The sequence below is a fragment of the Panthera leo genome, chromosome D1, assembly GCF_018350215.1.
Source record: "Panthera leo isolate Ple1 chromosome D1, P.leo_Ple1_pat1.1, whole genome shotgun sequence".
Taxonomy (NCBI): domain Eukaryota; kingdom Metazoa; phylum Chordata; class Mammalia; order Carnivora; family Felidae; genus Panthera; species Panthera leo.
This window is the reverse complement of record NC_056688.1, coordinates 54032332-54060100: the sequence shown is the minus strand read 5'-3', so window position 1 is coordinate 54060100 and position 27769 is coordinate 54032332. Positions and strand designations below refer to the sequence as shown.

The 27769-nt window shown below is 40.4% G+C and overlaps 1 protein-coding gene across 2 annotated transcripts in view; it reads right to left on the bottom strand.

The window, feature by feature from the left end:
• Positions 1-20269, bottom strand: part of INTS4 (integrator complex subunit 4) — a 120138-nt gene extending 99869 nt beyond the window's left edge. For both annotated transcript variants that reach the window (XM_042904472.1, XM_042904473.1), the window contains exons 1-2: positions 20180-20269; positions 15270-15464 (exon numbers count right to left, since the gene is read on the bottom strand). In XM_042904472.1, coding sequence (XP_042760406.1) covers positions 15270-15464; positions 20180-20233 — 249 coding nt within the window. In that variant the 5' untranslated portion in view covers positions 20234-20269. The remainder of the gene's footprint in view (positions 1-15269; positions 15465-20179) is intronic.
• Positions 20270-27769: the final 7500 nt, after the last annotated feature.

Genomic DNA, 27769 nt, shown 5'->3' with positions numbered 1-27769 from the left:
ATATGTTAAACATATATAATTAAGTATTTACAGGTGAAATGATACGCTGCTTGGGATTTGCCCTACCTCAAAAAAGTTGGGGTAGGGGAGCCTGGGTGGCTCAGTCGGTTAAGCGTCCGACTTCGGCTCAGGTCATGATCTCACGGTTTGTGAGTTCGAGCCCTGCCATCAGGCTCTGTGCTCACAGCTTGGAGCCTGGAGCCTGCTTTGGATTCTGTGTCTCCCTCTCTCTCTGCTCCTCCCCTGCTTGCACTCTGTCTCTGTCTCTCTCTCTCAAAAATAAACATTAAAAAAAGTTGGGGTAAATGCATCAAAACAAGAATGGTAAATATTGATAATTATTGAAGCTGGATGAAAATGTCTTGAAGGCTCATATTATTTTCTCTCCTTTTGTGTGTATTTGTGGAGTTACCAAACAAAATTTAACTTCTTGGAAAAATCACACCAAAGTACTGTATTCTATCTAAAATGCTAATTAATTTATTTATTCAACATACATACAATGAGTGCCTGTTTTGTGCCAAGCATCATTCTAGCTACTGGGGACACAATGCTGAATAAAGCAGAAGCAATTCCTACTCTCACAGATCTTATATTCAAATGGGTAAGACTGGCAAAAGAAAATGTATCATTTCATGTGGTAAACATTCTGAAGAAAAATAAAGTGGGCAAAAGGCTAAAGAGTAAAGTGGGGAGGATATTACAAATAGGATGGTGACGAAAGTCCATTCTGAGGATACAACTTTTGAGAGGACACTTAATTGAGTCAGACAGAGCCATAGGAAAATTTAGGGAAGAAGCATTCCAGGCAGAAGAAAGTTACAAACCCAGAATATAGGAAATTATAAAATGCCTTATATAAAACTCTAGAAAAATGTATATGAAACTGTTAGCAGTGATTCTCTCCCGAGTAATCTCTGGAGAGTACATTTCATTTATTAACTGATTTACAGAGGGAAATCTCATTCTTTTATACACTTCCACAGTGCTTGAATTTGTTACAATAAATATTGCCAATGTAATTTTTAAAAAGAGTGTAAATTTTTAAATCTATATAAATATATGCAACCCTTCAAAAGCTCGCAGTCTTCTACAAAAAAGAAGTCTGAGCTGCTTAGCCTGCCACAAAGGTCCCCCCCACGACTGGCCACTATGGCAGCTCCCACACTTCCCTACCAGTGATCCCATGCCACTTCAAGCTTCTGTACTTCCACTTAGATTGTTCTTCTACCTCGTATGCTTTCCCTTTCTCCCATACCCACTCACTCCTGCCCTGGAGGTGTATTTACTCCAGGAAGTTATCTCTGATCCCTGAACTGGACGTGGATGCCCTTCCTCTTGGACAACCCCAGGACCTTGGTGCAACCCGTTATCATGCCCTTCACTACAGTGCGCTGTACTTGTGACCACGTCTTCCCTCAACTGGCCTGTGAGCCACTGAAGTGACTAGAAGAATGCGAAGAAAGCCCTATGTACATTCTGATAAAAATAAAAGGAAGAGTACAAGAAAAGGAAGAGCCAAATGTTCTCCTTAATTCACTCAGTAAAGAATTCATCCACTCTCTGCTCACCACGGATTCCCTGCACACTAGAAGCCACCCCGTACGAGTCCATGGGGATAAACTGCCCTTGTGGAAAAGTTTAATGGGCAAGGTAGACATTTATCAAGTAATGTCCACTTAATAATTACAAAGTGGCAAAGTAAAAAGACAGAGTTCTCTGAAAGCATATGACATATCAGACACGACTTTAAAATAACTCTACATATTATGGTCAAAGAGATCCTGATCTATTTTGAGGCAGTGGGAAAAGAATGAACCAATGCTCTGAGTCATGAAAGAATACCACAACTTCCAGAACTAGGAAAAAAAAAAAAAAGGGCAATGTGGCTAAAATGTACACAGACATGAGATTAGGCTAAAGAGACAAACAGGTACCACATCTTTTTTGAGAATTATGGCAAGTATCTCTGATAGCGCCTACCAGGCAGCAGGAATTCAACACACATTTGTTCACTGTTGAATAAAGAAGTGGATAATCTGTGTCCAAAGAGCAAGAAAAATCCTTCAGTGAACTATAAACAGGAGAATGACATTAACAGATCTGAATATTTGAAATACCAATCCAGCCTCAATTCCTTGGATTGGAAGGGGCAAAAGTAGACAGAGGGACAAATTAAGGGTATATTACAAGTCCAGCCAAATTAAGGGTATATTACAAGTCCAGCCAAAGACATTAGCAAGACTCCCACTTCTGTTAAGGGCAAGGTTAGAGAATTCAGACCAATCTTTCTGCTGAGGAAAACTATAAAGTACTATGGATGTCAAAAAAAAGTGTGTGTGTACATACATATATATGTATGCACGTATACATATGTAAGCGTGGGTATGTATACACATGTGTGTATTTGAAAGTATTAGAAAACTAAAAGATACATGAAAAATTAAAGAAGAATCATGCAGGGAAGGAACCCAGGCAGGTTCACCTAGAGTGTGGCGCTGCTTTTTCTTCAGGCTTCTGCCAACCAGGGAAATGAGGGAATGGAGAAATGAGTGGCAAAGTAATCAGTGCTTCCGACAGCCAGGTGAGGCCAGGATGCAATGGCCAGAGCGTAAGGCTAAGGGTAGGAGGGTGAAAAGGGGCAGCCTAATAAACCCCATCACTTTGGATTAGGACCCCAAAAGGCTGCAACAGCACAAGTAAGAGTGAAATAAACACAAAGACTTTGGGAGGGACTGCAGCTCAGCTTTGAATCATTTTCATTCCTGAAAGGAAAAAGTTTTCTTGGATTTCTAGATAGAAACAAATACTCTCTGGATTAAAATAAGTCATCCTGGGACCCCAGTGGCTTAGCTGGTTGAGTGTCCGATTCTTGATTTCAGCTCAAGTCATGATCCCAGGGTCGGGGGATCAAGCCACACATGAGGCTCCAGTGGGATTCTCTCTCTCTCTCCCTCTGCCCCTCTCCCTCACTCTCCCTAAAATAAAAATTTTTAATTAAAATAAGTCATCCTAAGTCTTAAATTATTTTTACAAACAATTTTGGAAATACACTGCCTAATAAGAAATAAAGCATGCTAGCAGATCAGATAACATGAAGAGAAATGATAAGACATAGCCACAGGGATCCATTTACTGGAGTTATCAGCCACAGATTTTAAAATAATTCTGCTCAGGGGCTCCTGGGTGGCTCAGTAGGTTGAGAGTCTGACTCTTCATTTCAGCACAGGTTATGAGATTGAGTCCCACATCAGGGCATGAAGCCTGCTTGGGATTCTTTCTCTCCCTCTCCTTCTGCCCCTGCCTCCCTCCGTCCCTCTATCTCTCTCAAAGCTAACTACATAAATAAAATAATTCTGCTTACGAGAACAATCAACAAAACTAAAAGGTGGTTTATGGAATGGGAAAAGATGACATACCCGATAAAGGGTTAGTATCTAAAATCTATAAGGAACCTATCAAACTCAACACCCAAAAAAACAAATAAGCCAGTTAAGAAATGAGCAGAAGACACAAACAGACATTTTTCCAAAGATATCCAGATGGCTAACAGACACATGAAAAGATGCTCAAAATCACTCATCATCAGGGAAATACAAATCAAAACCACAATGAGATACCACCTCACACCTGTCAGAATGGCTAACATCAACAACTCAGGCAACAACAGATGTTGGCGAGGATGCAGAGAAATGGGAACCCTTTTGCACTGTTGGTGGGAATGCAAACTGGCGCGGCCACTCTGGAAAACAGTATGGAGGTTCCTCAAAAAGTTAAAAATAGAACTACCCTACGATCCAGCAACTGCACTACTAGGTATTTACCCAAAGGATACAAAAATACAGATTCGAAGGGGTACATACACTCATGTTTACAGCAGCATTATCAACAACAGCCAAACTGCGGAAAGAGCCCAAATGTCCACTGACTGATAAATGGATAAAGAAGATGTGGTATATATACACAATGGAATATTTCTCAGCCATCAGAAAGAATGAAATCTTGCCATTTGCAACAATATGGATGGAGCTAGGTGTATTATGCTGATTGAAATAAGTCAGAGAAAAACAAATACCATATGATTTCACTCATATGTGAAATTTAAGAAATAAAACAGATGAACATATGGGAGGGGGAAAAAAAGAATGAGAAACAAACTATAAGAGACTCTTAATGACAGAAAACAAACTAAGAGTTGATGGAGGAAGGTCCGTGGGGGATAAGCCAGGTGGGTGATGGATATTAAGGAGGGCACTTGTTAGGATGAGTGCTGGGTGTTGTATGTAAATGATGAACCACTGAATTCTACTCCTGAAACCAATATTGCACTGTATGTTAACTAACTAGAATTTAAATAAAAATTTGAAAAAAAATTCTGCTTATTGTTAAAAACATAATTTTATTTTGATAAAAACATTATAAGAACAAAATTGAGAATTTCACCAGAGAACTAGAATTTTAAAAAGAAAGGAAATTATACTTACCTATCAAAATAACACCAGCATTCTTCACAGAGCTAGAACAAACAATCCTAAAATTTGTACAGAACCAGAAAAGACGCTGAATAGCCAAAGCAATCTTGAAAAAGAAAACCGAAACCGGAGGCCATCACACTCCCGGACTTCGAGACCTATTACAAAGCTGTAATCATCAAGACAGTATGGTACTGGCACAAAAACAGACGCTCAGATCAATGGAACAGAATAGAAAACCCAGAAATGGACCCCAAAACATATGGCCAACAATCTTTAACAAAGCAGAAAAGAATATTCAATGGAATAAAGACAGTCTCTTCAGCAAAAGGTGCTGGGAAAACTGGACAGCAACATGCAGAAAAATGAACCTGGACCACTTTCTTACACCATACACAGAAATAAACTCAAAATGGATGAAAGACCTAAATGTAAGACAGGAAGCCATCAAAATCCTTGAGGAGAAAGCAGGCAAAAACCTCTCTGACCTTGACTGCAGCAACTTCTTACTCAACACATCTCCAGAGGCAAGGGAAACAAAACCAAAAATGAACTACTGGGACCTCCTCAAAATAAAAAGCTCCTGCACAGTGAAGGAAACAATCAGCAAAACTAAAAGGCAACCGACAGAATGGGAGAAGATATTCACAAATGACATATCAGATAAAGTGTTAGTATCCAAAATCTATAAAGCACTTATCAAACTCAACACCCAAAAAACAAAGAATCCAGTGAAGAAATGGGCAAAAGACATGAACTGACACTTTTCTAAAGAAGACATCCAGATGGCCAACAGACACATGAAAAAATGCTCAACATCACTCATCATCAGGGAAATACAAATCAAAACTACAATGAGATACCACCTCACACCTGTCAGAATGACTAACATCAACAACTTGGACAATGACAGATGTTGGCGAGGATGTGGAGAAAGAGGATCTCTCTTGCACTGCTGGTGGGAAATGCAAACTGTTGGGGCCACTCTGGAAAACAGTATGGAGGTTCCTCAAAAAGTTAAAAATAGAACTACCCTATAATCCAGCAATTGCACTACTAGGTATTTATCCAAGGAATACAGGTGTGCTGTTTTGAAGGGGCACATGCACCCCAATGTTTATAGCAGCACTATCAACAATAGCCAAAAAGTATGGAAAGAGCCCAAATGTCCATCGATGGATGAATGGATAAAGAAGATGTGGTATATATATACAATCGAGTATTACTTGGCAACCAAAAAGAATGAAATCTTGCCATTTCCAACTACGTGGCTGGAACTGGAGGGTATTAGGCTAAGTGAAATTAGTCATTCAGAGAAAGACAAATATCATATGACCTCACTCATATGAGGAATTTAAGAAACAAAAAGATGAATGTAAGAGAAGGGAAGTAAAATAATGTAAAAACAGGGAGGGAGACAAAACATAAGAGACTCTTAAATCTAGAGAACAAACAGAGGGTTGCTGGAAGGGTTGTGGGAGGGGGGATGGGCTAAATGGGTAAGGGACATTAAGGAATCTACTCCTGAAATCACTGTTGCACCATATGCTAACTAACTTGGATGTAAATTAAATAAATTTAAGAAAAAAAGAGGAAATTATAAAATTGACACAAGCAACAGATGAAATTAAGAATGGACAGGTTAACAGGAAACTAGACAAGGTGAAGAGAGAACTAGTGAATAAATGATATGTCCAGAACGAAGCACAAGGAGACAAAAGAATGATAATTCAGAAGAGAAGATCATACAATAAAATGAGATATCTGGGGCATCTGAGTGGCTCAGTTAAGTGTCCAACTCTTGATTTCAGCTCAGGTCATGATCTGACAGTTCATGAGGATTGAGGCCCCCACCAGGCTATGCTCAGGATTCCCTTTCTCCCTCTCTCCCTCTGCCCCTCCCCCTTTTGCACCCTCACTCTCTCAAAAGAAAGAAAGAAAGAAAGAAAGAAAGAAAGAAAGAAAGAAAGAAAGAAAGAAAGAAAGAAAAGAAGAGAAAAGTAAAAATAAAAATAAATAAATTCTGCAAGAATGGAAGTAAAATAAAACTTTTCCATGCAAAAACAAATGTCAACAAACTTACAATGAATGGAAATATCAGAGGGTAGTCTTCACCCAAAAGGAAAATAATCCCAGATGAATAGTCTCAGATGCAAGAAAGAAAGAAAAACAATGATAAATACATCTGAGCAGATGATAACTATGTAGGTAAATCTAAATGAATATTGCCTGTATAAAATAACATTGTCTTACAGAGTGAAAAATGGAAAATTAAAATATACAATTACATTCACATTTAAGGCAGGAAGATGGATAAAAGGAGGTAAGTCCTCACACTGTCCAAAATGGTAACTGTGCCATATAACATTTGACTTGGATAGGTCAAGAATTCATATTGTATGATACTTCAATAAAAATAAATTTTTTTAAATTTCACTTCAAATTAAAAAAAAAAATCATGTTGTAATGGCTAGTTTAACCAGTAAAAAAGTATAAAAGAATGTATAATTCCCAAGCTAATAAAGAGGGATGGTGGAAAGGATTAAAAAAAAAAAATTAGTTCAAAAGATGGCAAGAAACAAGGAGAAAAAAGAACATTAAACAGGTAAAACAAACAGAAGGCATTTTTTAACATTTTAATTGTTTTTTAATGTTTATTTATTTTTGAGAGAGGGAGAGACAGAGTGTGAGCAGGGAAGGGGCAGACAGAGAGGGAGACACAGGATCTGAAGCAGGCTCCAGGCTCTGAGCTGTCAACACAGAGCCCGACGCAAGGCTCAAACTCAGACTGCGAGGGGGTCATGATCTGAGCTGAAGTCAGACGCTTAACTGACTGAGCCACCCAGGTGCCCCACAAATAGAAAGCATTTAATAAGGAGGGTAGATTTTTTTTTTTTTAATTTTTCAATGTTTATTATTGAGAGACAGAGAGACACAGAGCATGAGCAGGGGAGGGGTAGAGAGAGGGGGAGACATAGAATCTGAAGTAGGCTCCAGGCTCTGAGCTGTCAGCACAGAGCCTGACGAGGGGCTCGAACTCACAAACTGCGAGGTCATGACCTGGGCTAAAGTTGGTCACTTAACCAACTGAGCCACCCAGGCGCCCCAGGAGGGTAGATTTTAAACCCACGTACAATAATTACATTAAACGTAATGAACTAAATGATCAATTTAAAAAACTTTTTTTAAAAACTAACTACATGTTGTTCACAGGTCATATCTAAAACAAAAAAGCTATAAAAAAGATGAAAATAAAAGATAGTAGTATACCATGCAAACTATAACCAAAAGATAGCTGATATCATTATATTAATATTAAACAAAGTCATTATTTGCTGATATGATTTGTAAAAATTCAAAATAACCTACATATAATGTATTAAAATTGCTAAATGAACTTAGCAAGGTTATAAGACATAAGAATTAATAAATAGAAGTCAATTGCATTTCTGATTATCAGCTATGTACTGCTAGAAAATGAAATTTTAGGGGTGCCTGGGTGGCTCAGTTGGTTGAACATCTGACTTCAGCTCAGGTCCTGATCTCGCAGTCTGTGAGTTCAAGCCCTGCGTCGGGTTCTGTGTGGACAGCTCGGAGCCCGGCACCTGCTTCGGATTCTGTGTCTCCTGCTCTCTCTGCCCCTTGCCTGCTCACCCCCTCTCTCAAAAATAAACATTAAAAAAATAAAAGAAAATGATATTTTAAAAATATTATCATTTATAATAACATAAAATATTAAATATCTAGGAATAACCAACAAAATACACAAAACCTCTATGCAGAAAACTATAAAACAGTATTAAAATAGGGATGTACCATGTTTATGGATTGGAAAACCCAATACTATAAAATGTCAATCCCCATATGTCATCAGAACTATAGAGTTAATGCAATCTTAATCAAAATCCTAACAAATTTTGTTTTGGGGTGGAATTTCACAAGCTGATTTCAAAATTCATAAAGAAATGAAAAGATCAAGAATAAGATATTCTTAGAGCAAGGTGAGTGAGTGAACTTGTCCTGCCAGATGTCAAAATTTATTATAATGCTATGCTAAGACAGCATGGTACTGGCATAAGAATAGACAGACCAATGGGAGAGAACAGAAAGCCCTGAAATATCCACATACAGATACTTCATTTACCACAAAGGTGGTACTGCAGAACAATGGAGAAAGGACATTCTTTTCAATAGATGGTGCTGGGACATCTGGATTTCCATATATTCAAGCAACATACACACAAATCAATACCATGTGCGGAAAGCAAATAATAAAGCTTCTAGTAACAATGTAGCAAAATGTCTCAATAAGCTCATGGTAGCAAACCCTTCTTATATCAGATAAGAAAAGCCCAAAAATAAATGAAAAGATTGTCAATTGGGACATATCAAGAACTTTTCATCAAAATACAACATTAAGGGACTAAAAAGAGAGGGAAAGGTGGGAGGGATTAGAAAGGAAAAAGATATTTGAAACACATATAACCATTAAAGCCATTAAAGAACTTGCATCCAGAATATAAAGAATCTACACAAAACAATAAGGACAAAGAAAAATATGCAAGAGACATAAACAGGCATTACCCAATTAAACATATTATAGTTGCTCCACTTCATCAGATATCCAAGAAATGCAAATTAAGGCCACAGTGATATACCACACATCACAGAAACTGTCAAAATGAGTAAGATCAACAATTCCAAATGTTGGCAAATACATGCAATTGGAATTCTCACACAGTGTTAACAGGGGTATAAACTGGTACTACCACTTTGAAAAAGTTGGCTCAGTAATTTCACTGCAGGCTATACAAAACACAGAAATGTAAGACATACATACCAGGAGACCTGTACAAAAATGTTCACAGCACTGTTTCTTGTAATAGCTAAAAAGTGGAGATAGCCCAAATGTCCATCAATAATGGAATAGGTAAATAAATTAGGGTATATTCATACAATGAAATCTTCTGCTGTGGTAAAAATGAATGAACTACAGCTACCATCAACAATAAGGATGAACACCATATGTAGAATTTTGAGCAAAAGCCACACATAAAAAGATACATACTGTATTGTCTAATTATATGAAGTTAAAAAAAAAAAAAAAGGACAAAAATAAATTGTATTTAGGAGTGCAGGTTTAATGGTAAAAAAATTTTTTAAAGGTAGTTAATACCCTGAAAGTCAGGACAGTGGTGGTGATCTTTTGGGAAAGACATAAATCATTAGAGGGGAGTTTGAGGAGGCTCATGGAAAGCTGGTAATATTCCAATTTCTTGACCTGGATCGTGGTTACACAGTGTGTTCACACTGTGGTAGATCAATAGGCTGTATGAGGTTTTTCTACATATTCTTCTTTATGTGTTACATTTCATAGTAAATTTTTTAAAACATAGTTGTTGCTTGTATTACTGAGGTAACAGTGGAAACATGATATATTTTGAAAGTAAAATCAACAAGACTTGGTGGGGAAGGGAATATGGGGAAAGGAAAGGGTAAACCATCTTTCTCAGGTTTCTGACTTAAGGGTCTATGTTGATAATGGTAATATTTCCTGAGATAAGGTAGACTGGAGAGTGAACGGAGAGCCTCAATTCAGTTTTAAATATAAAAAAAAAGAGCCAATTCTTTTACGGACTTCAAATCACTGAAATATCACAGAATCAAATAATTGTCTTTCAGAGACAATAGACTAGTCAAATACTAGTCAAAAATAATTTGCAGTCAGAGAGGACAGGAAGAGTGCTATGTAGCCTTTCAACAATCTGGAATGGAGTCACAAACCTCCCAACACAAGAGAGCTGCAGAGAAAACAGAAGAATTGAGCCTAGCAGGTAAGAGGGAGGCAAGGAGGCAAGAATGAGACAAAAAAGAAGACAGCATCTGACCACTGACATTCTTTATCCATCTGGATACTTTACTTCAGTTCTACTTTCTGAAATTATCCCCTGGTACCCTCAACATCTAAGCTTAAAACAAACTGCCTCCAGGGAAACCCTCTCTAATAACTGCTCTTCTCACCATTAAAATTCTCCTGGTTCAGGCTTTCATCAACTTGCTACAGACTGGCCAGTCTCCTAGTTGGTCACCTAACACCCGTCTTGCCCTTATCCAATTCCTCCATCCCGAATCCCGTTCCCAGAGTAACATGTCTAAAACAAAACCCACACAATACAAGGCCTTTCAATATTTCTAGTCTTATCTCTTAAAGAACTTCTATACCAGCCGCCTGCATTTCTTCTGTGACACGCGAGTTCACACTGCCATGCCTTTGCTCACAACTGCTCCTTCTTGCTAAAGTGCCTTTCCTCCTGTTTTCCAACTGGCCCAGATCTGTTTTTTAAGACTCATCTCAAGCATCACTACTACTCTATAACGCCTCTCCAGACTCCTGCTCCCGAGTAAAACTGATTACCCTCTTCTTCGAGGTCACATCATAACCTGTCCCAGATTTCATAGCACCCATGACGCTGTGTTGTTATTATCCATTTATTGTGTTACCTACACAACTAGACTAAGATCAGGGATCACATAATCATCTCTGTATCTCCAACATGAAGCACATGGCCTAGCACAGAGTTAGTATTTAGGGCATTTTGAGAAAACGAAAAAAATGAACAAATGATTAACTTTAGCCCTTACTACTTACTACATATATTATTTGTTCTACCATCTACCAACTATACTGCTAGCCCCTAAAGGGCAAGGAACATGTCTCACAATTCTACATCCTCCACAGCATCGAGTACATAGTATAAGTGAAGAACCTCTCACATGAAAGAAGTCCAAATACTGCTACCTGTCCGAAAAAAAATCTGGAGGACAGAAACAGAGGCCCAACTAGTTTATCTACTAAAATATAAGAGACCACATTTCTGGATAACAGAAGAGAGGATAAAAAAAAAAAAAAACACTATGGTCATCAATCTAGAACTGGATGCACTTGGCATCTCTCCTCATTTCCTTTCGGGCTACAATCTGCTAGACTACGAGCAGCATGGCCTGGTTAAAGAGCCTGAGGTATGACATCAGAAGATCGGAGTTCAACTTTTCTGTTAGACATGACAATGGTATTGTGATTATGTCTTTTAAAAAAGTCTTGGAGCATCTGGGTGGCTCGGTTGGTTAAGCGTCCAACTTCAGCTCAGGTCATGACCTCAGTTTGTGGGTTCAGGCCCCGCGCTGGGCTCTGTGCTGACAGCTCGGAACCTGGAGCCTGCTTCTGATTCTGTGTCTCCCTCCCTCTCTGCCCCTCCCCTGCTCATGCTCTGTCTCTCTCTCTGTCTCAAAAATAAATAAAACATTAAAAAAAATTTGTTTTTGAAAAAAAGAAGTCTTTATTGTTGGGGTGCCTGGGTGGCTCAGTCGGTTAAGCGTCCGACTCTTGGTTTCGGCTCAGGTTATGATCTCAAAGTTTGGTGGGTTCAAGCTCCACATGAGGCTCTGTGCTGGCAACATGGAACTTGCTTCTCTCTCGCGCGCGCACGCTCTCTCTCTCTCTCTCTGCCCCTCCCCCACTCACACTGTCACTCTCACGTAAATAAATAAGCCTTAAAAAAAAATCTTTAGTGTTTAGAGATATAAATTGAAATTTATGAACAAAATGGTATGATACCAGGGAGAATCTGGTGGAGAGGTAAGAGTGGAGGAATTGGGGTGGGGGCCATGGGAATAAAACAAGTTTGGCCACACAATGGTAACTGTTGAAGCTGGGTAATGGTACATGGAAATCAAACTGCTCTCTTTACTTGTGTATATAATTGAAATGTTTCATGACAAAAAGTTAAAAAAAAAAAAAAAAAAAACAGATTTAAATCCAGACCCTCCATTTACTTAGCTGGTCACCTTGTATACTAAACTGCTCCAAACTTAGTTCCTCATCTGGATTACAGATATAACAATGGTGATGTCATCAAGATTAAATAAAATATTACATGTGGAAAGAGCTTTCTAAACTCCAACGCACTATATAAATGCTAACTGTTCTTAGAAGTATTATTACAGATGATTAGTGGTAGCAAAGTTATATTATCATATAATAGATAGGTAAATACTGCTAAGAAAACAGATCAATACGTGTCTGAAAACTAGAGAACAGAAACCCAGATTTAATTCATGTAACACATGTGGGAAGCATTTATTAACACCCTACAGTGTTCTAGGGACCTTGCCAGGCACTGGGACAGAGATAAACAGATTTGTAGTCTCTGAACTTAGGGGCTTAAAGTCTGAAGGACAGAGACATATATAATGAAAACAGCAATACTAAGAGCTAATAAATGTGCTAACAGACGTGTCCAGTATCCAGAAAAGTGCTGGATATATAATAACCACTTGTTAACTGAGTAAAAAGTCTTACAAAAGCATACACTCATTCATTCAACAAATATTAATTTTACCACACACTGTCAATTTAAATCAACTATCCAGTTAAAAACAAAAATCTCTGTTCAAGATGAGCTTACATTCTAGTATGGGGAAATGGACAAGGGACAAAATAAATGAGAAAATTATATAGATTATAAGAAGTTGGTAAGTGCTATGGAGAAAACAATATCAAGGAATGGGGCTAGGAAGTTCTGGGGTCGAATAAGGCCGTTTCAATTTTAAATACAGGGACAAAAAAAAGGCCTTAGTGGAAAAGTGACATTTGAGCTAAGACTTGAACAAAGTGTGGGAAGCAGACATACGAACATCTGAGGGAAGTGTTCTAGGCAGAAGGAAACATAAGTGAAAGACTCTGAGGAAAGAATGTGTTTGGCAGAGAGAGTGGCAGACCAGATCACAGGGCAGTGGGAGGAAGAAAGGGGTTCTAGGCTGGTGGAACAGTGTGTGAAAAGACATGGGTTTCTGAAAACCCACAAAGTCTTTGGACAACTGCAAACATTTCTGATTAAGCTAGAACATTATATGTGTAAAGGAAAAGACCCTTTATGTCATACGTAAAAGACTTAAATAATCATAGTTTATAGAAAGAACAGACTGAAGGGAAAAAGAAGCTTTTGCAAGTGAACATTTGAAGACATTACATGCATCCTCACAGATGCAATATGAAATACAAATCTTCATCTATAACATATTCTTAAAAATTTCAAAAATGTGCTGGGGCGCCTGGGTGGCTCAGTCGGTTAAGCGTCCGACTTCAGCTCAGGTCACGATCTCGCGGTCCGTGAGTTCGAGCCCCGCGTCGGGCTGTGGGCTGATGGCCCAGAGCCTGGAGCCTGCTTCTGGTTCTGTGTCTCCCTCTCTCTCTGCCCCTCCCCCGTTCATGCTCTGTCTCTCGTTTATTTATTTTGGAGACAGAGAGAGACAGAGCATGAACGGGGGAGGGGCAGAGAGAGAGGGAGACACAGAACCAGAAGCAGGCTCCAGGCTCTGGGCCATCAGCCCACAGCCCGACGCGGGGCTCGAACTCACGGACCGCGAGATCGTGACCTGAGCTGAAGTCGGACGCTTAACCGACTGAGCCACCCAGGTGTCGGTAAGCATCCAACTCTTGATTTCGGCTCAGGTCAGTCAGACTGACCCCCACGTTGGGCTCCAAGCTGAGCATGGAGACCGCTTGGGATTTTCTCTCTCCCTCCCTCTCCCGAGCCCATGCATGCATGTGTGTGTGTGCGCGTGCGGACACACGCACATGCTCTCTCTCTCAAAATAATTTTTTTTTTAAAGTCCCTTACGAATATTGAACCAGCCCTGCAGCCCCGGAATGAATCCCACTTGATCATGGTGAATAATTCTTTTTAAATGCTGTTAAACTCGATTTGCTAGTATCTTGTTGAGAATTTTTGCATCCATATTCATCAGGGATATTGACCTGTAGTTCTCTTTTTTTGCTGGGTCTCCGTCTGGTTTGGGAATCAAAGTAATGCTGGCTTCATAGAAGGAGTCTGAAAGTTTTCCTTCCCTTTCTATTTTTTGGAACAGCTTCAGGATAGGTATTATCTCTGTTTAAATAGCTGGTAGAATTCCCCTGGGAAGCCATCTGGTCCTGGACTCTAATTTGTTGGGAGATTTTTGATAACTGATTCAAATTCTTCGCTGGTTATGGGTCTGTTCAAATTTTCTGTTCCTTCCCGTTTGAGTTTTGGAAGTGTGTGAGTGTTTAGGAATTTGTCCATTTCTTCCAGGTTGTCCAGTTTGTTGGCCTATACTTTTTCATAGTATTCCCTGATAATTGCTTGTATTCCTGAGGGATTGGTTGTAATAATTCCATTTTCATTCGTGATTTTATCTATTTGGGTCCTCTCTTCTCTTTTTGAGAAGCCTGGCTACAGGTTTATCAATTTTATTTTTTCAAAAAACCAACTCTTGGTTTCATTGATCTACTCTACTGTTTTTTAGATTCTACTGAACCATTTACGGAAAAATATCATGATACTTTAAAAAAAACTTCAGGAAAACAAATAAAGGGAACAAATTTGGCAACATATTAGTTAACTATTAAATCCCAGAGATGGGTATTTGGCAGTTCATTATAGTATTGTCTCTACGTTTCTATAGGCTTAATGATTTTCATAATGAAGTTTAAAACTCTGATTCATCTGTGATTCAAATATCTGGAAATCATTTCTTCCCCCTTACTTACATAAACTGAAAAATAAATACATCTTGTGAATTTCATTTCAGGATTTGGATCTTTTTTATCTCTGCATCTACAGTGCCTGGCACATGGAAGGCACTCACTACAAGACTGCTGAATGAACACCTTCTTACTTATTTTGCAATACTAACCCATTCTGTAGACGTGATAAAATTCTTACACACACTTCCATCAGATCCTCAAGACCATCTTACCTTGTAATAATGTTCCAAGAGAATCCGGACTACTCCCTCCACACTTTCTGCTTCAACAGGCTTCCTGGCAAACTGGAGCAGGTACTGCAAAGCATCTGCTGGGGAGGTAGCTTTACACAGATCTATGTGGAGCGCTGCGGATTTACTTGGTTTTGTCAATCGGAGTTTCTTGGTTGCAATTTCCTCCTGCTGTTGCTGCAAGGGAGTAGGGAAGGTAAGACATGAAAACACAGAGTCTGCAAATCTAACACTGCCTCATTTCCTTATACCAACTAATGTATTTAGCTAATAGACCTAACTTTAGGAAAAAGCAGTGTAATGAACACAAAAAAAAGAGCGCTAGATTGGAGACAAGGTTATGAGTCCCCATTTTGCTTTTCACTAGCTCCTACCACTTTGGGCTAGTTATTTCATTTCTCCAAGTCTGTTTCTTTCTCTGTGAAGTAAGTCCACTAACATTTTGTTCTGCCTATCTCTTAGGACTGTTGAAACTTTAGGGTTAAAAGGACATACAAAGGATCTGTTCCATTCTTTATTTAAAAAGAAATCTCAATTCCACAAATATATACTGACTATGCTGAGGCACCCAGCAGGCTCAGCTTCCCTCCTGAGAAAACTGGAACTGATGGGAACTGTCTGCAGTTTACACTGAGTAAAAAGTCTTCCCCTTACTCCAAATGACTACACAAAGCATTCTGCCTTTATTAAAAGGATGGTTAATGTAAATAAAATTTTAAAATACCTTGCAAACTGTAGTCACTTAACAAATTTTTCTTTACTGAATAATTATTCAGCATTAGGAGTTGCGTCTGAGTTCTAATTCTGCTGCTGTTCTAAGTTACAATTTTTACCTTTATTATTTGCAATATGAGAATGATGACACTACTACCTGTTTTTCTTAACTAGGGATCATCATCTGAACCACAGGACACACAAAATTATTTGAATAACTATTTTCTCAATTCTCCCAAGGATGGTGCATAATTAGAAGCTTTTTAGATGCATTTGTTACATATAATGAGTGCCAAAAAGTTCAGTGAAAGGGAACCTGTCACTCCAGGGCTTAAGTCAGGCCCTGGTGGGTAGGTATAGAAAACATCGTAACTAACATAAGGCAAATGTTGTAATCGATAATTTTCCTTAACATCTAATGCATCATTTTGATATCCTGAGCAATCCCTCTTTACAATGTACAAATGTACTATCTACAGATAAAAGATTAGGATTATTCTAGTCAGGAACATAGTATGGCATGATAAAGAGACCAAGGGTTTTTTTTTTATTGGTTTTGTTTTTTGTTTTTTTAAGAGACCGAGGGTTTTGAAGCAGAGGAATTTGGGTTCGGTAACCATTTACTAGTGAGGGAGGCCTCTCCTTCTTCTATAAAAGGGAATACACAATACCTATATTGTATGGATATTTGAGAAGTCTATGTCTTTAATTGTACAAATACAAAATAACCACTAACTACATACCAGTTCTCTCTCCCTCCTTACCTTTATAGCAGAGGGAAAGACAGAAGCACTAAGATCTCATTTCATCATTGTATGGTAATGATTCATGCAGAATGAAGAAATGAGTTCTTTTCCTAAAATCCTTACTCATTCCCATCCTATTCTACACAAACTCAGTCTTCAGTGTTATCTAGGCTCCAATCAGTACAAAAGCTGAGAAAGATTTCTTTCCCTATAGAGTATGTAAGGGGAAAGACAAACCAATATCTGCTATCAGTCAACCATCAGTAACAGTTTAGTGAGCCAGGACCTATGGTCTATCCAGGGGTGATGGAGAAGTTAGACCTGAGCTGGAGGCAAAGGCAGTGATAAACAGATGACACATTAGAAGCCTGAGGGCACAACATCCTGAATTTATGACTTTTAACATCCTGGTCTAAGGCTTCCAACACCTTGAAGCTGACAGAGCCACAAGTACAGAACTTGCAGCTCTCCTCTTCAAGCTCTGCCCCAGAGTAATTTATACCTTCATTATAAACCATAACAGTTCCAACAAGAACCTTGCAGGGCCCAAACCCCCCACCCCAATTGGTAGGAGGAGTCCCTCAGATGACTGGCAACAACCTCAATTAGAGACAGCCCTAGCTATGACCTATAACCTATGCAAACACAAAAAGACATCTCTAGCTCCAGTGGAATGACCACTTCTGGGCCTGCCCACACTGCCTTCTTGAAAGTGTACTGTCCTTAATAAACTGCTTTGTGCTTGCTACATTCCTTCTGACCATCTTTATTCGAGTTTGGATCATTACATAAATCTTTCTATGGAAAATCCAAGAACTGAGACCTCCATTCATACAACATACAACATAGACTCTCCCGCCCATAACAGGGGACACTGATGAAGCAGGCATCATCTCTGTCCTTAAATAGGCCAGACTGGTAGGGAGATATGCACACTGTGTAAAATTAATAAAGCGAAAACTCATTAAAGTTGAGGAGGGAGGATACAAGGGGAGGCCAGAAGGAGGAACAGTACTACTCAAGAGTCAACTAGGGAAAGAACTGTCCATTATAGAGTCCAACAGAAGAATCAACAGGAAAGGATCTTCAGTTATAGGCCCCAACAGGGAAAGATGCACATGACCTCTCCTACAAGAAATCAACCACCCTTGCAACTCAGCTAAGGAGAAATTCTCATCACCCTAGACTTTCCCTTCAAAACAACCTCTCCTGGAGGTGCCTGGGTGGCTCAGTCATTTGAGCATAGGACTTTGGATCAGGTTATGATCTCACGGTTCCTAGGTTCGAGCTCTGCATCGGGCTCACTGCTGTCAATGCAGAGCCCACAGAGAGTCCCTCTCTCTATGCCTCTCTCACTCAAAAATAGACAAACATTAAAAAAAAAAACACACACACAAAAAACACAAAAAAAACCCTCTCCTGACTTCCTGCTTCTCCTTGGTTTGCTGGATTTGCCTATGGTTTTGCCATAACTTGCATGTGCCGAATTGCAGTTCTCTGTTATTCCCCAAAAAATACATTTTTGCTGGTTAAATAACTATTTTTAACGTCAACAACTAGTAATTATAGTAGCACTGAGGGGTAAGTACAAATAGACAAACAAGTACAGAGTGCTTGCTACAGAAGCAGAGGAGAAAGAGACAAAACTCTTGCTGAGGCTTTAGTTGCATCTTGAAGCCAAAATGTGAGAGCAAAAATAAAGGGGAAAATGACATGCATTCCATGTAAAAGAGACAACAGGTATAAGAGTCTGGAGAAGTGTAAACACATGACATGCTGGAGGAAGGGCAAGTAGTCTTGAGAAGTGGGCACAATACAATAGGAAGAAAGGAAATCACACTGGGTAACAAGGTGAATGAACTTAATGCCACTGAGCTGTATACTTAAAAATGTTTAAAATGTTAAAATATGTATTTTGCCACAATTATTTAAAAAAAAAATCATAACACACACACACGCGTGTGCAAGTGGGCAAGGGAAACAGATCCAGAAAATTCCAGAAAGCAAACCACAAAAGAAGGAGCTCTGTGAAATAAAAACTTTCCTGAGGAGGCCCTGGCTGGCTCAGTCCATGCAGCATGAGACTCTTGATCTCAGGATGGTGAGTTCAAGCCCCACACGGAGTGTAGAGATTACTTTAAAAATTTTTTTAAATAATAAAAAATAAAAACTTCCTGAATCTTGACTCATTCTGAAAGTTCAAGAAAACCAATTTCACATAAAATGGAGCAACAAAGTGTCAACGTTAAATCTCAAAGTTATTTTAAGAAAAAAAAAATAATGAGAATAACTTCCCTACAGTGGGAATATGCTACAAAGATGTGGTAAGTGAAATAAGTGAAAACAGGAAGAAAAACTTGATTTTTCAATGGAATCATCCCTCTGTACTATAATCACAGATACGTTTTTCTGTCTCTCCCACTAGTCTGTGAGCTCCTAAAGGAGAAGGACCCTCACCTGTATTGGGCTTTGTAGTTCAACACCTTTCAGTATACCTGATACACAGTAACCACTCATTTACATGAAGGAATGATTTAAATGTTTAAGGACAGTTTCCTGCTGGATGGTCTAAGTCTTGCTACCCTCGAAGTCTAAGGATCTAGGGTACTCTACTGATCTAAGGAGGCTTTTTGGTCTAGCAGCATCAATTGAGGGCTTGTCAGAAATGCAGATTATTGCCTCACCTCCCCCACCCCACTGAATACAATCTAGATTTTAACAAGATCACCAGGTGATTTGCATAAAAAGTCGAAGAAGCAGCACACTTAAGATAACTTGGGATCAACCTCGACTTTCACAACACCTATGAGGAGACACGTGGAGAATCACTGCTCTGACAGGGGCTCAGCTCACCTGTCCTTAACTCCAAAGGAAGAAAGTACTTTGCCCTACCTCCTAGGTAAGCTGTTCCACCAATGGAGAGTTCTGCCCCTATGCAGCCTGTGACCCTCACCTGCTTTGGCTGGGTTTTGAGATTTCTCAAGACTCCTCTTTCAACCCCTTAGTTTTGCATACAACCAACTCGTCCCGGGGCACTTTCTCTGAAATAGGAGTTGGGAGGGGCTCTACCAGTAAATTGGCTCTGAATCCTCTTATCCCTCAGGAAGCTTTCAAGTCCCTATGTGTAAGACGAAGGTGCTAATGTAACCCGAATAAACTGAAATAACGGATAAGACATCTTCGTAAATTGTAAAGTGCTATTTGTCCTCGCTAATAATTTTATTTTTTTAGAAGTGTCACACTGCACATATTAATAATGACTACGACAGCAGCTGCAAACGAACACGCCCACTTAAGTGCAGTTTCAGAGAGCCCATCTGAGTAGTCGGCACTCGAACCAGGTTTGCGGCGCCTGTTTTGGCAAAGTGTCTGGAAGGTGAATAACCTTCCCCGCCCGGGACTGGTCCCGGGACCTTTCCTTCCGTAAATTACCTGAACCACCTTACTGAATTCCTCGTACACTCGCTTCTTTAGGTGCGCCGCCATGACTGCCCGCGGACCTTCTCAGCTTCCGTACTCGACAAGGGAGGCGGGGGGGGGGGGGGGGGGCGGTGAAGGAATCCGGAAAACTTGTCTAGGCCTGAGGAACTCGCCACAGTCCCACAAGGCAGTGGGGCTCTGGGAAAGAGAGGCCTCTTCCGGCTGCTCGACTGCCCTGCTGCAGTGCAGCCCAATTTGTCCGCCTACACCTCCGGCCCCTGCGGAACGAAAAAGAAGGCGCAGCGTGAGGGGGCGGTGCCTCTGGTGGGAGGAGACTGGATTGGAAGGGTGGAGGAGCCAATGGGAGCCTTTGGGGGCTTGCAGGTGGTCGAAAGACTGGCGGGGAGCCGAGCTAAAGGAGGGTGGAAGTATATAGGGAAAGGGCAGAGGCTAGATGATCCAGAGCTAGAGGCAAAACTGGAGCTGCGTGAGGACTTTAACTTGAGCGATCAGGGAAAAGAGGCCCAGCTGGCGTTCCCATCGTCCTTTGCCGTTCACGTTTGCTGCTTGTAGCTTTATCGAGCTCTCCTTTTCTGTGTGCCACCCCTCTCCTGGCATGGGATTTTTTTTTCTTACTCTCTCATTCCGGTTGTTTGAAATTTACCCTTCTTTAAGGAATCAAACCTTCCTCTGATAGCTTAGGGAGAGTGGAAAGAATCCTGAGGTCAAGGGTCAAGCACCAAAGTTTCAGACTTTGGCACATAATGAGCAAAGAGCATCAACTACAAATGTGCTCACACCTAACCTGACCTAGATGTAGTGACAATGGAATGAGATAATGCAGAAACATTCGGCAGACTGTAAGATGTATTTCACGTGTAAGTGGAACCCAAGGTCAAGTTTTACCTCTTTCATTAAACTTTAGCTGTTCATTGTTTCCTTCTTTCATGTGGATGCTTAGAAAAAAGCAAGCTGTGGTAAGTACGGAAGACCCCAAAACACGTAAAAGATGGTCTTTACCCTCAAGGTCCTACAGTGTAACTGGGAGAAGAGACACCCAAACTAATAATTAGAGATCAAAGTGATGAGGGAGCATGGAACAAACTGAGGGCAAAATACAAGCCAACAGCAGCCCCATTCCCCTCCGGGTGGTACTCCTCAGACACTCCTGGCTACCCAAGAACAAAGAAAAGGGGTTTAAGTGTTTGCCATGTTAATGTGGGAACCTAAGGCAAATGAAAAATTAAATTCCCTTACTGCCTATAAACCCATTGACAAGTCCTTGAAGCCAGCAGAGTGACCTCCCTGTAGAAGCCCAGCTGCCTAGATGATGACACTTTGCTAGGAGCAAAAGAGGATCTTAGCCTAACATTATCCCAACCTTAAGGATCCTGTAAGTCTTCCTGTATCTCAACTGCCTCAAGATATATCCTTGAAATCATACTCCAAGCTTATGGCCCCCCAATATACATCTGAAGGGTCTCATGACTGAGGTTTTACTAATCAGCAATAAACGGTGTTTCCCTAGCACCAGCTAGCCCCTCAAGGTCCTGGAAACGCTGCTTCCAAAATTCCTTAGAGACTTACTCTATCCCTGACCACCTCCCAACCTGAGGGTGTATAATGAGTTACCCGTCATGACCCCAGTGCAACTCCTCCTGTCCACAGGTCCTGTCCCTGTGCTTTAATAAAATCACCTTTTTGCACCAAAGACGTCTTCAAGAATTCCTTCTTGGTCCTTGGCTCTGGACCCCCTCCTCCCCCACTTCATCAAAATTGTCCTTGGATAAGAGGAATGTGATTCAAACACACGTACTAACTTCCTCAGGATGGGGGGGGGGGGGGCGAAGCAGAATAATGACCCCAAAATATGACATTTTGGTATGTGGATTATTTCTAACTGAAGATAATCTAGGTGCAACAGACTCGGGAAGGGCTGTTTACCATCCCCTTAACTTCCTACAAGAATTTAGAGGGCCTGTACCAGGAGAGTGCTAATACCAAAGGTAATGTTTTATTGGAAAGACTTAATCTGCATAGCATGGCAAACATATGTTCACCAGACATTTGCTCTTCTCATCTTCCTGTGAATTGTCTTTCTCCTCTTAAGGAAGCTGCAGACCTCTTCCCCTTTTCCCTAGCTCAGGATGTCATATAAGCCTCAATTGCCTGTCTTTGGATCTCATGTCTTTGGGGCTCCTGTACATATAAAATTTGTTTTTCTCCTGTTGATCTGCCTTATGTCAATTCAATTAATAGGCCAGCCAAAGAAACTAGAAGGGAAGAAAAATTTTCCATTCCTACAATGCCTCATGGAAGTACAGAGGAAATGATTTTTGTGCTGGCTTTAAAAATAGTGAATTTTGGGGGCACCACTTGGTTGAGTGTACAACTCTTGATTTCAGCTCAGGTAATGATCCCAGGGTTGTGGGATCGAGCCCCACATCGGGGGCTCTGTGCTGAGTGTGGAGCCTGCTTAGGATTCTCTCTCTCTGTCTGTCCCTCTCTCCTGCTTGCATTCTCTCAAACTCTCTCTCTCTCTAAAATATAAAAAAAAATTTAAACATTTTTTAATGTTTATTTTTGAGAGAGAGAGAGAGAGAGACAGAGCATGAGCAAGGGAGGGGCAAAGAGAGGGAGACAAAGCAGGCTCCAGGCTCTGAGCTGTCAGCACAGAGCCCAATGTGGGGCTCAAACCCATGAACTATGAGATCATGGCCTGAGCCGAAGTTGGACGCTTACCCAACTGAGCCACCCTGGTGCCCCTAAAATGTAAAAAAAAAATTTTTTTAATAGTGAATTTTCAAGAAAGAAAGGCATCCCAGACCACAGAGACTACCACGTATACAAATGTGTTGAGTAAAACGAAAAGCACTTACAAACAGTGCCTTCAGTAAATGTTAGCAGCTATTATATCATTACTATATTATATCTAATCTAATCTGCCAGCAACGCCAGTAAAACAAACCATTATTTTAGGTAACACATAAAAAATTTAAGAAAAATGTTAAGAAATGAAAAGAATCAAGAAGTAAAAAAATCCTAAAATTAAAACCAGTGGTCTCTTATTGCTTAATTTGTTATGTATATTTACTGAAAGAGCCCTTTTAAACTTATTTACATGTAGATTTGTATCCTATGTCCTACTGCTGTGTTTCCATGCCTTTTGGTGCACATTAAAACTTTTCATTTCAATGCAAATTATAGGGTAATCTCTTTGGAGACTCATTAAATGGCAATTAAAGACAACAGATGCAGAGCTCAATGGAAGTGATGAAAACATGAACTGCCATGACCCAATCTACACATGAACAATTGACCAACAGCAATCTTAGATGTGTCCTGATTTCAGAGATGTTAAATGTGCATCTAAGCATCAATTATTAAAAGTACTAACATCATTATTAGATATGGCTGCAGGAAGGAGTTGGGTGCACTCAGAAAATGAAAGAAAATTCAGTTTATATTGAGAGTAAACTGCATACAGGGAGAAACTGGGACCAGACTGGTATAGAAACAAGAATATTCCACATTCTTTTTTTAAATATTTTTTAAAATGTTTAATCAATCTCTATACCTAATGTGGGACTCGAACTCACAACCTTGAGATCAAGAGTTGCACACTCCACCAACTCAGCCAGCCAGGTGCCCCCATTCCACATTCTTTAATATTGAAATGAAAAACTGTATTTATTGAATTGATTATATTTTCATTTGACTTCATTATTGCATATGGGAATAGAATGAGACACCTCAGTGAATCCTTTAAGCTTCAAACAGTCTTCCCTGTCCCCATTGTGTAACAGCAACCCAATTTCCTAGGAAATTGGGGTTACTCACTCAGATAATAACTCCTTCTCTGCTTTTGGCTCAGCAAGAAGAGCTCCTAATGACCAGGAGGCAGTCTCATCACATGTTATAATGTAATAGAACAATGACAATGTTCTTTGGTGGAACTGTTCCTCCCTTGGGAACTAAATACTCCAAACCCTCTGAATAGAATTCATAAATGAGTCATTAGGTGTAAAAATGACAAGAACCACTCTTACCTCCTCTCCTTAGTCCCTAGACCTATGTATTCTAACTGTGGGAGAAACGGTACTAAATTTTAGGTATTGGTATAAGGTATATACCTCAAATCTGTAAAACAGCACCCCAAATTCACAATGTTTTGTCTCTCAGCTAGCCCCATAAGTGAGTCTGCAAAAGGTCATTACACTGTTTTTATCATAGCAGCTACATCTGAGTGATGGGGCACTTAAGAAAACTAAAGAGTTTCTTTGCAAAAAAAAATTTTTTTTAATGTTTACTCATTTTTGAGAGAGAGAGAGAGAGAGAGAGAGAGAGAGAGAGAGAGAAAGTGGGGGAGGGGCAGAGAGAGAGACAGGGAGACACAGAATCTGAAGGAGGCTCCAGGCTTCAAGCTGTCAGCACAAAGCCCAACGTGGGGCTTAAACCTACAAGTGGTGAAATCACGACCTGAGCCAAAGTCAGTCCCTCAATGAGCCAAAGTCAGTCCCTCAACCTACTGAGCCACCCAGACACCCCTATAATTCTTTCATCATAAAATAAGTTCCTTAGTCAAAAGCAATGTCCATGAAAATTCATAAGATACCCATGAATAGTAGGGTTGGCAAAAACATCACAGTTAAGCGTTATTAGGGTTTTCCAGGGAACCAGAACCATCGGAGATGACTGATAGATAGAGATAGATAGATAGATAGATAGATAGATAGATAGATAGATAGATAGATATAAGCTACTATAACAGAATACTACAAACCAAATGGCTTATAAACAACAGAAATTTTATTTCTCACAGTTCTGGAGGCTGAGAAGCCCAAGATCAAGGTATAGAGAGATTCACCATCAGGCAAGAGCTCACTTTCTAGTTCATAGACAGCTGTATTCTTGCCGTGTACGCACATGGCAGAAGAGGCAACAGAGCTCTCTAGGGTCTCTTCTATAAGAATACTAATCCTGGGGTGCCTGGGTGGCTCAGTCGGTTAAGCATCCAACTCTTGGTTTCGTCTCAGGTCGTGATCTCACAGTTCATGAGTTTGAGCCCTGCATTGGGCTCTGCTCTGACAGCCTGGAGCCTGCTTGGGATTCTCTCTCTCTCTCTCTCTCTCTCTCTCTCTCTCTCTCTCTCTCTCCCTCTCTCTCTGCCACTCCCCTGCTCACTCTCTTTCTCTCAAACAAAAAAAATAATAAATAAACTTTTAAAAATTTAAAAAAGAGGCACCTGGGTGGTTCAGTTGGTTAAGTCTCCAACTTTGGCTCATGTCATGAACTCATGGTTCATGAGTTCGAGCCCCATGTCAGGCTCTGTGCCAACAGCTCAGAACCTAGAGCCTGCTTCGGATTCTGTGCCTCCCTCATTGCCCCTCCCCCAGTCACGCTCTGTTTCTCTCTCTCTCTCTCTCTCTCTCTCTCTCTCTCTCAAAAAGAAAAAGAAAGAAAATTTAAAAAAATTTTTTAATTAAAAAAAAAAGAGGGGCATTCACTTTCAAATATCCCCTCTCTGCAAAGAGAGCTTTCATACTATTCTTCCTTTCTAATTTTATATTGTAATAAACTTTTGCCTGCTGCTCAAAAAAAAACCCAAACCAAAACAAAACGAAAAACCCCACCAATTTCATTCATTAGGATTCTACCTCATGACTTAATTATCTCCCAAAGGCCCCACCTTTGGAATAACCATGACATTGCAGATTAGGATCTCAACACATGAATTTGGGGCAGGGTAGGGGGTGGCAGGGACACACAAATCCAATCTATAGCAGCAGGAAAGCCAAATCTAAATCTGGAATACGTATTTACTCCTGTGAGGACCAATCACCACTCCCTCCCTGATGGAAAGGATCCAGTATGTGGTAGAATGATTGCAAAAATGACTCTGATACTCCCCCTCTCTGTATGTGTACCCTCTGAAATCCATCTTTGAAGCTGCTTCCATTAAGAGATGGAATCTCTGGGGGTGCCTGGGTGGCTCAGTCAATTAAGCATCCCCAGGCCTTTTGTTTGATTTTGGAACCCTACCATTGCCATGAGAATAAGCGCACTCAAGTCTGCTGAATAATGAGTGACCAGATGGAACAAGCCAAGCTGACCCCGCTGAGGCCATCTTAGACGAGCCCACCCCAGCTGATCCACCATCTGACTACAGATGCATGAGGGAGCCCAACCAAGACCAGAAGAATTGCCCAATCTGTAGTTTTGTGAGCAAAACCTTATATGATTAGAACCTTAAGGCACTAAGTTCGGGGGTCAGGAGGTTGTCATGTGGTCAGACAGTCCCTACGATGCTAAGTTCATTTGACACATAGGTTCAGTTGGTAAGGAGACAAGCCCAAATGGATCTAGATAGTTTATTATTTACATAATAGCAGGCAGCATGAATTTCATGTTTTCATTGGTTCCCTTTGCTCCCCAAGCACCATGGAGGTGATGCAGGTAAATGTCATGCACACAATAGATCTGCAACACAGATGAAGAACACGGAGCTTAGGAAACCCTCAATCTTAAAAGAGGAATGCTAGCAAACCTGCCCTCTGGAGAGAGACTTTATCATACTGGTCAGAAAACATGGGGCGCCTGGGTGGCTAGTCGGTTAAGCGATCGACTTCGGCTCAGGTCATGATCTCGTGGTCCATGAGTTCGAGTTCTGCGTCAGGCTCTGTGCTGACAGCTCAGAGCCTGGAGCCTGTTTCAGATTCTGTGTCTCCCTCTCTCTGACCCTCCCCCATTCATGCTCTGCTCTGTCTCTCTCTGTCTCAAAAATAAATAAATGTTAAAAAAGAAAAAGAAAACAAATCTGCCTTCCAACTCAGTGGGAGACATTTTTTTTTTTAAATCATCCTGAGATAGCTCCAGGATTGGACGGTGATACCAGCTTCATTAACTTTATTACTATTATTTATTTATACTTTTGTAATGTAAGTATATCTCCTTACCCCTAAGAAGTTTTGCAAACATCGTCAAAGGTGTCAATGCCATTTGCTTAGAAATGTCAGTGTTGCTTCCAACAGTTTGTTACAGAGCAGTCTAGCTAACTGATTTACAGTGCAATCAACCTATCACCAAGAAGTGTCTAGTTTCCTCACTCTCCCCCTCCCCAGGAATAATACTGTATCAGGAGCTCAGTGTTGGTATCTGCTGTTGGACATCCATCAGGAGCCAGACTGGCTTTGGTAAGAGGAAATCTATATTGTAGAGCCCATTCATAGCCATCATGGCCACCTTTTTCATGATTCTATTTAGCAAGCACTTGGGAGCTGGAAAAAGAGGCTGACTGACATCCAGAGGTTAGATGGTCGAGTCCATTTATTTTTTGAGAGCCTCTTCTAGAATGGGTGCCCTCTAGTGGCCATTTGTAAGAAACACAAATATTTTCCCCACTCGAAGAGGTCCATCCACACACGGACTCCCCAGGCTTTGTTATCATGGATCTTTCATTCTAGTACTTCCCAAGTCTTTGGACAACCAGGAAGGGGCTTGGGCATGCAGTACCTAGGGATCAGATTTCGAGGACACTGAACAGAGCAGAAATGGATGGGGAGGGGAGTAGGAGAGGATGGGATAATAAGTAGAGGATTTAAA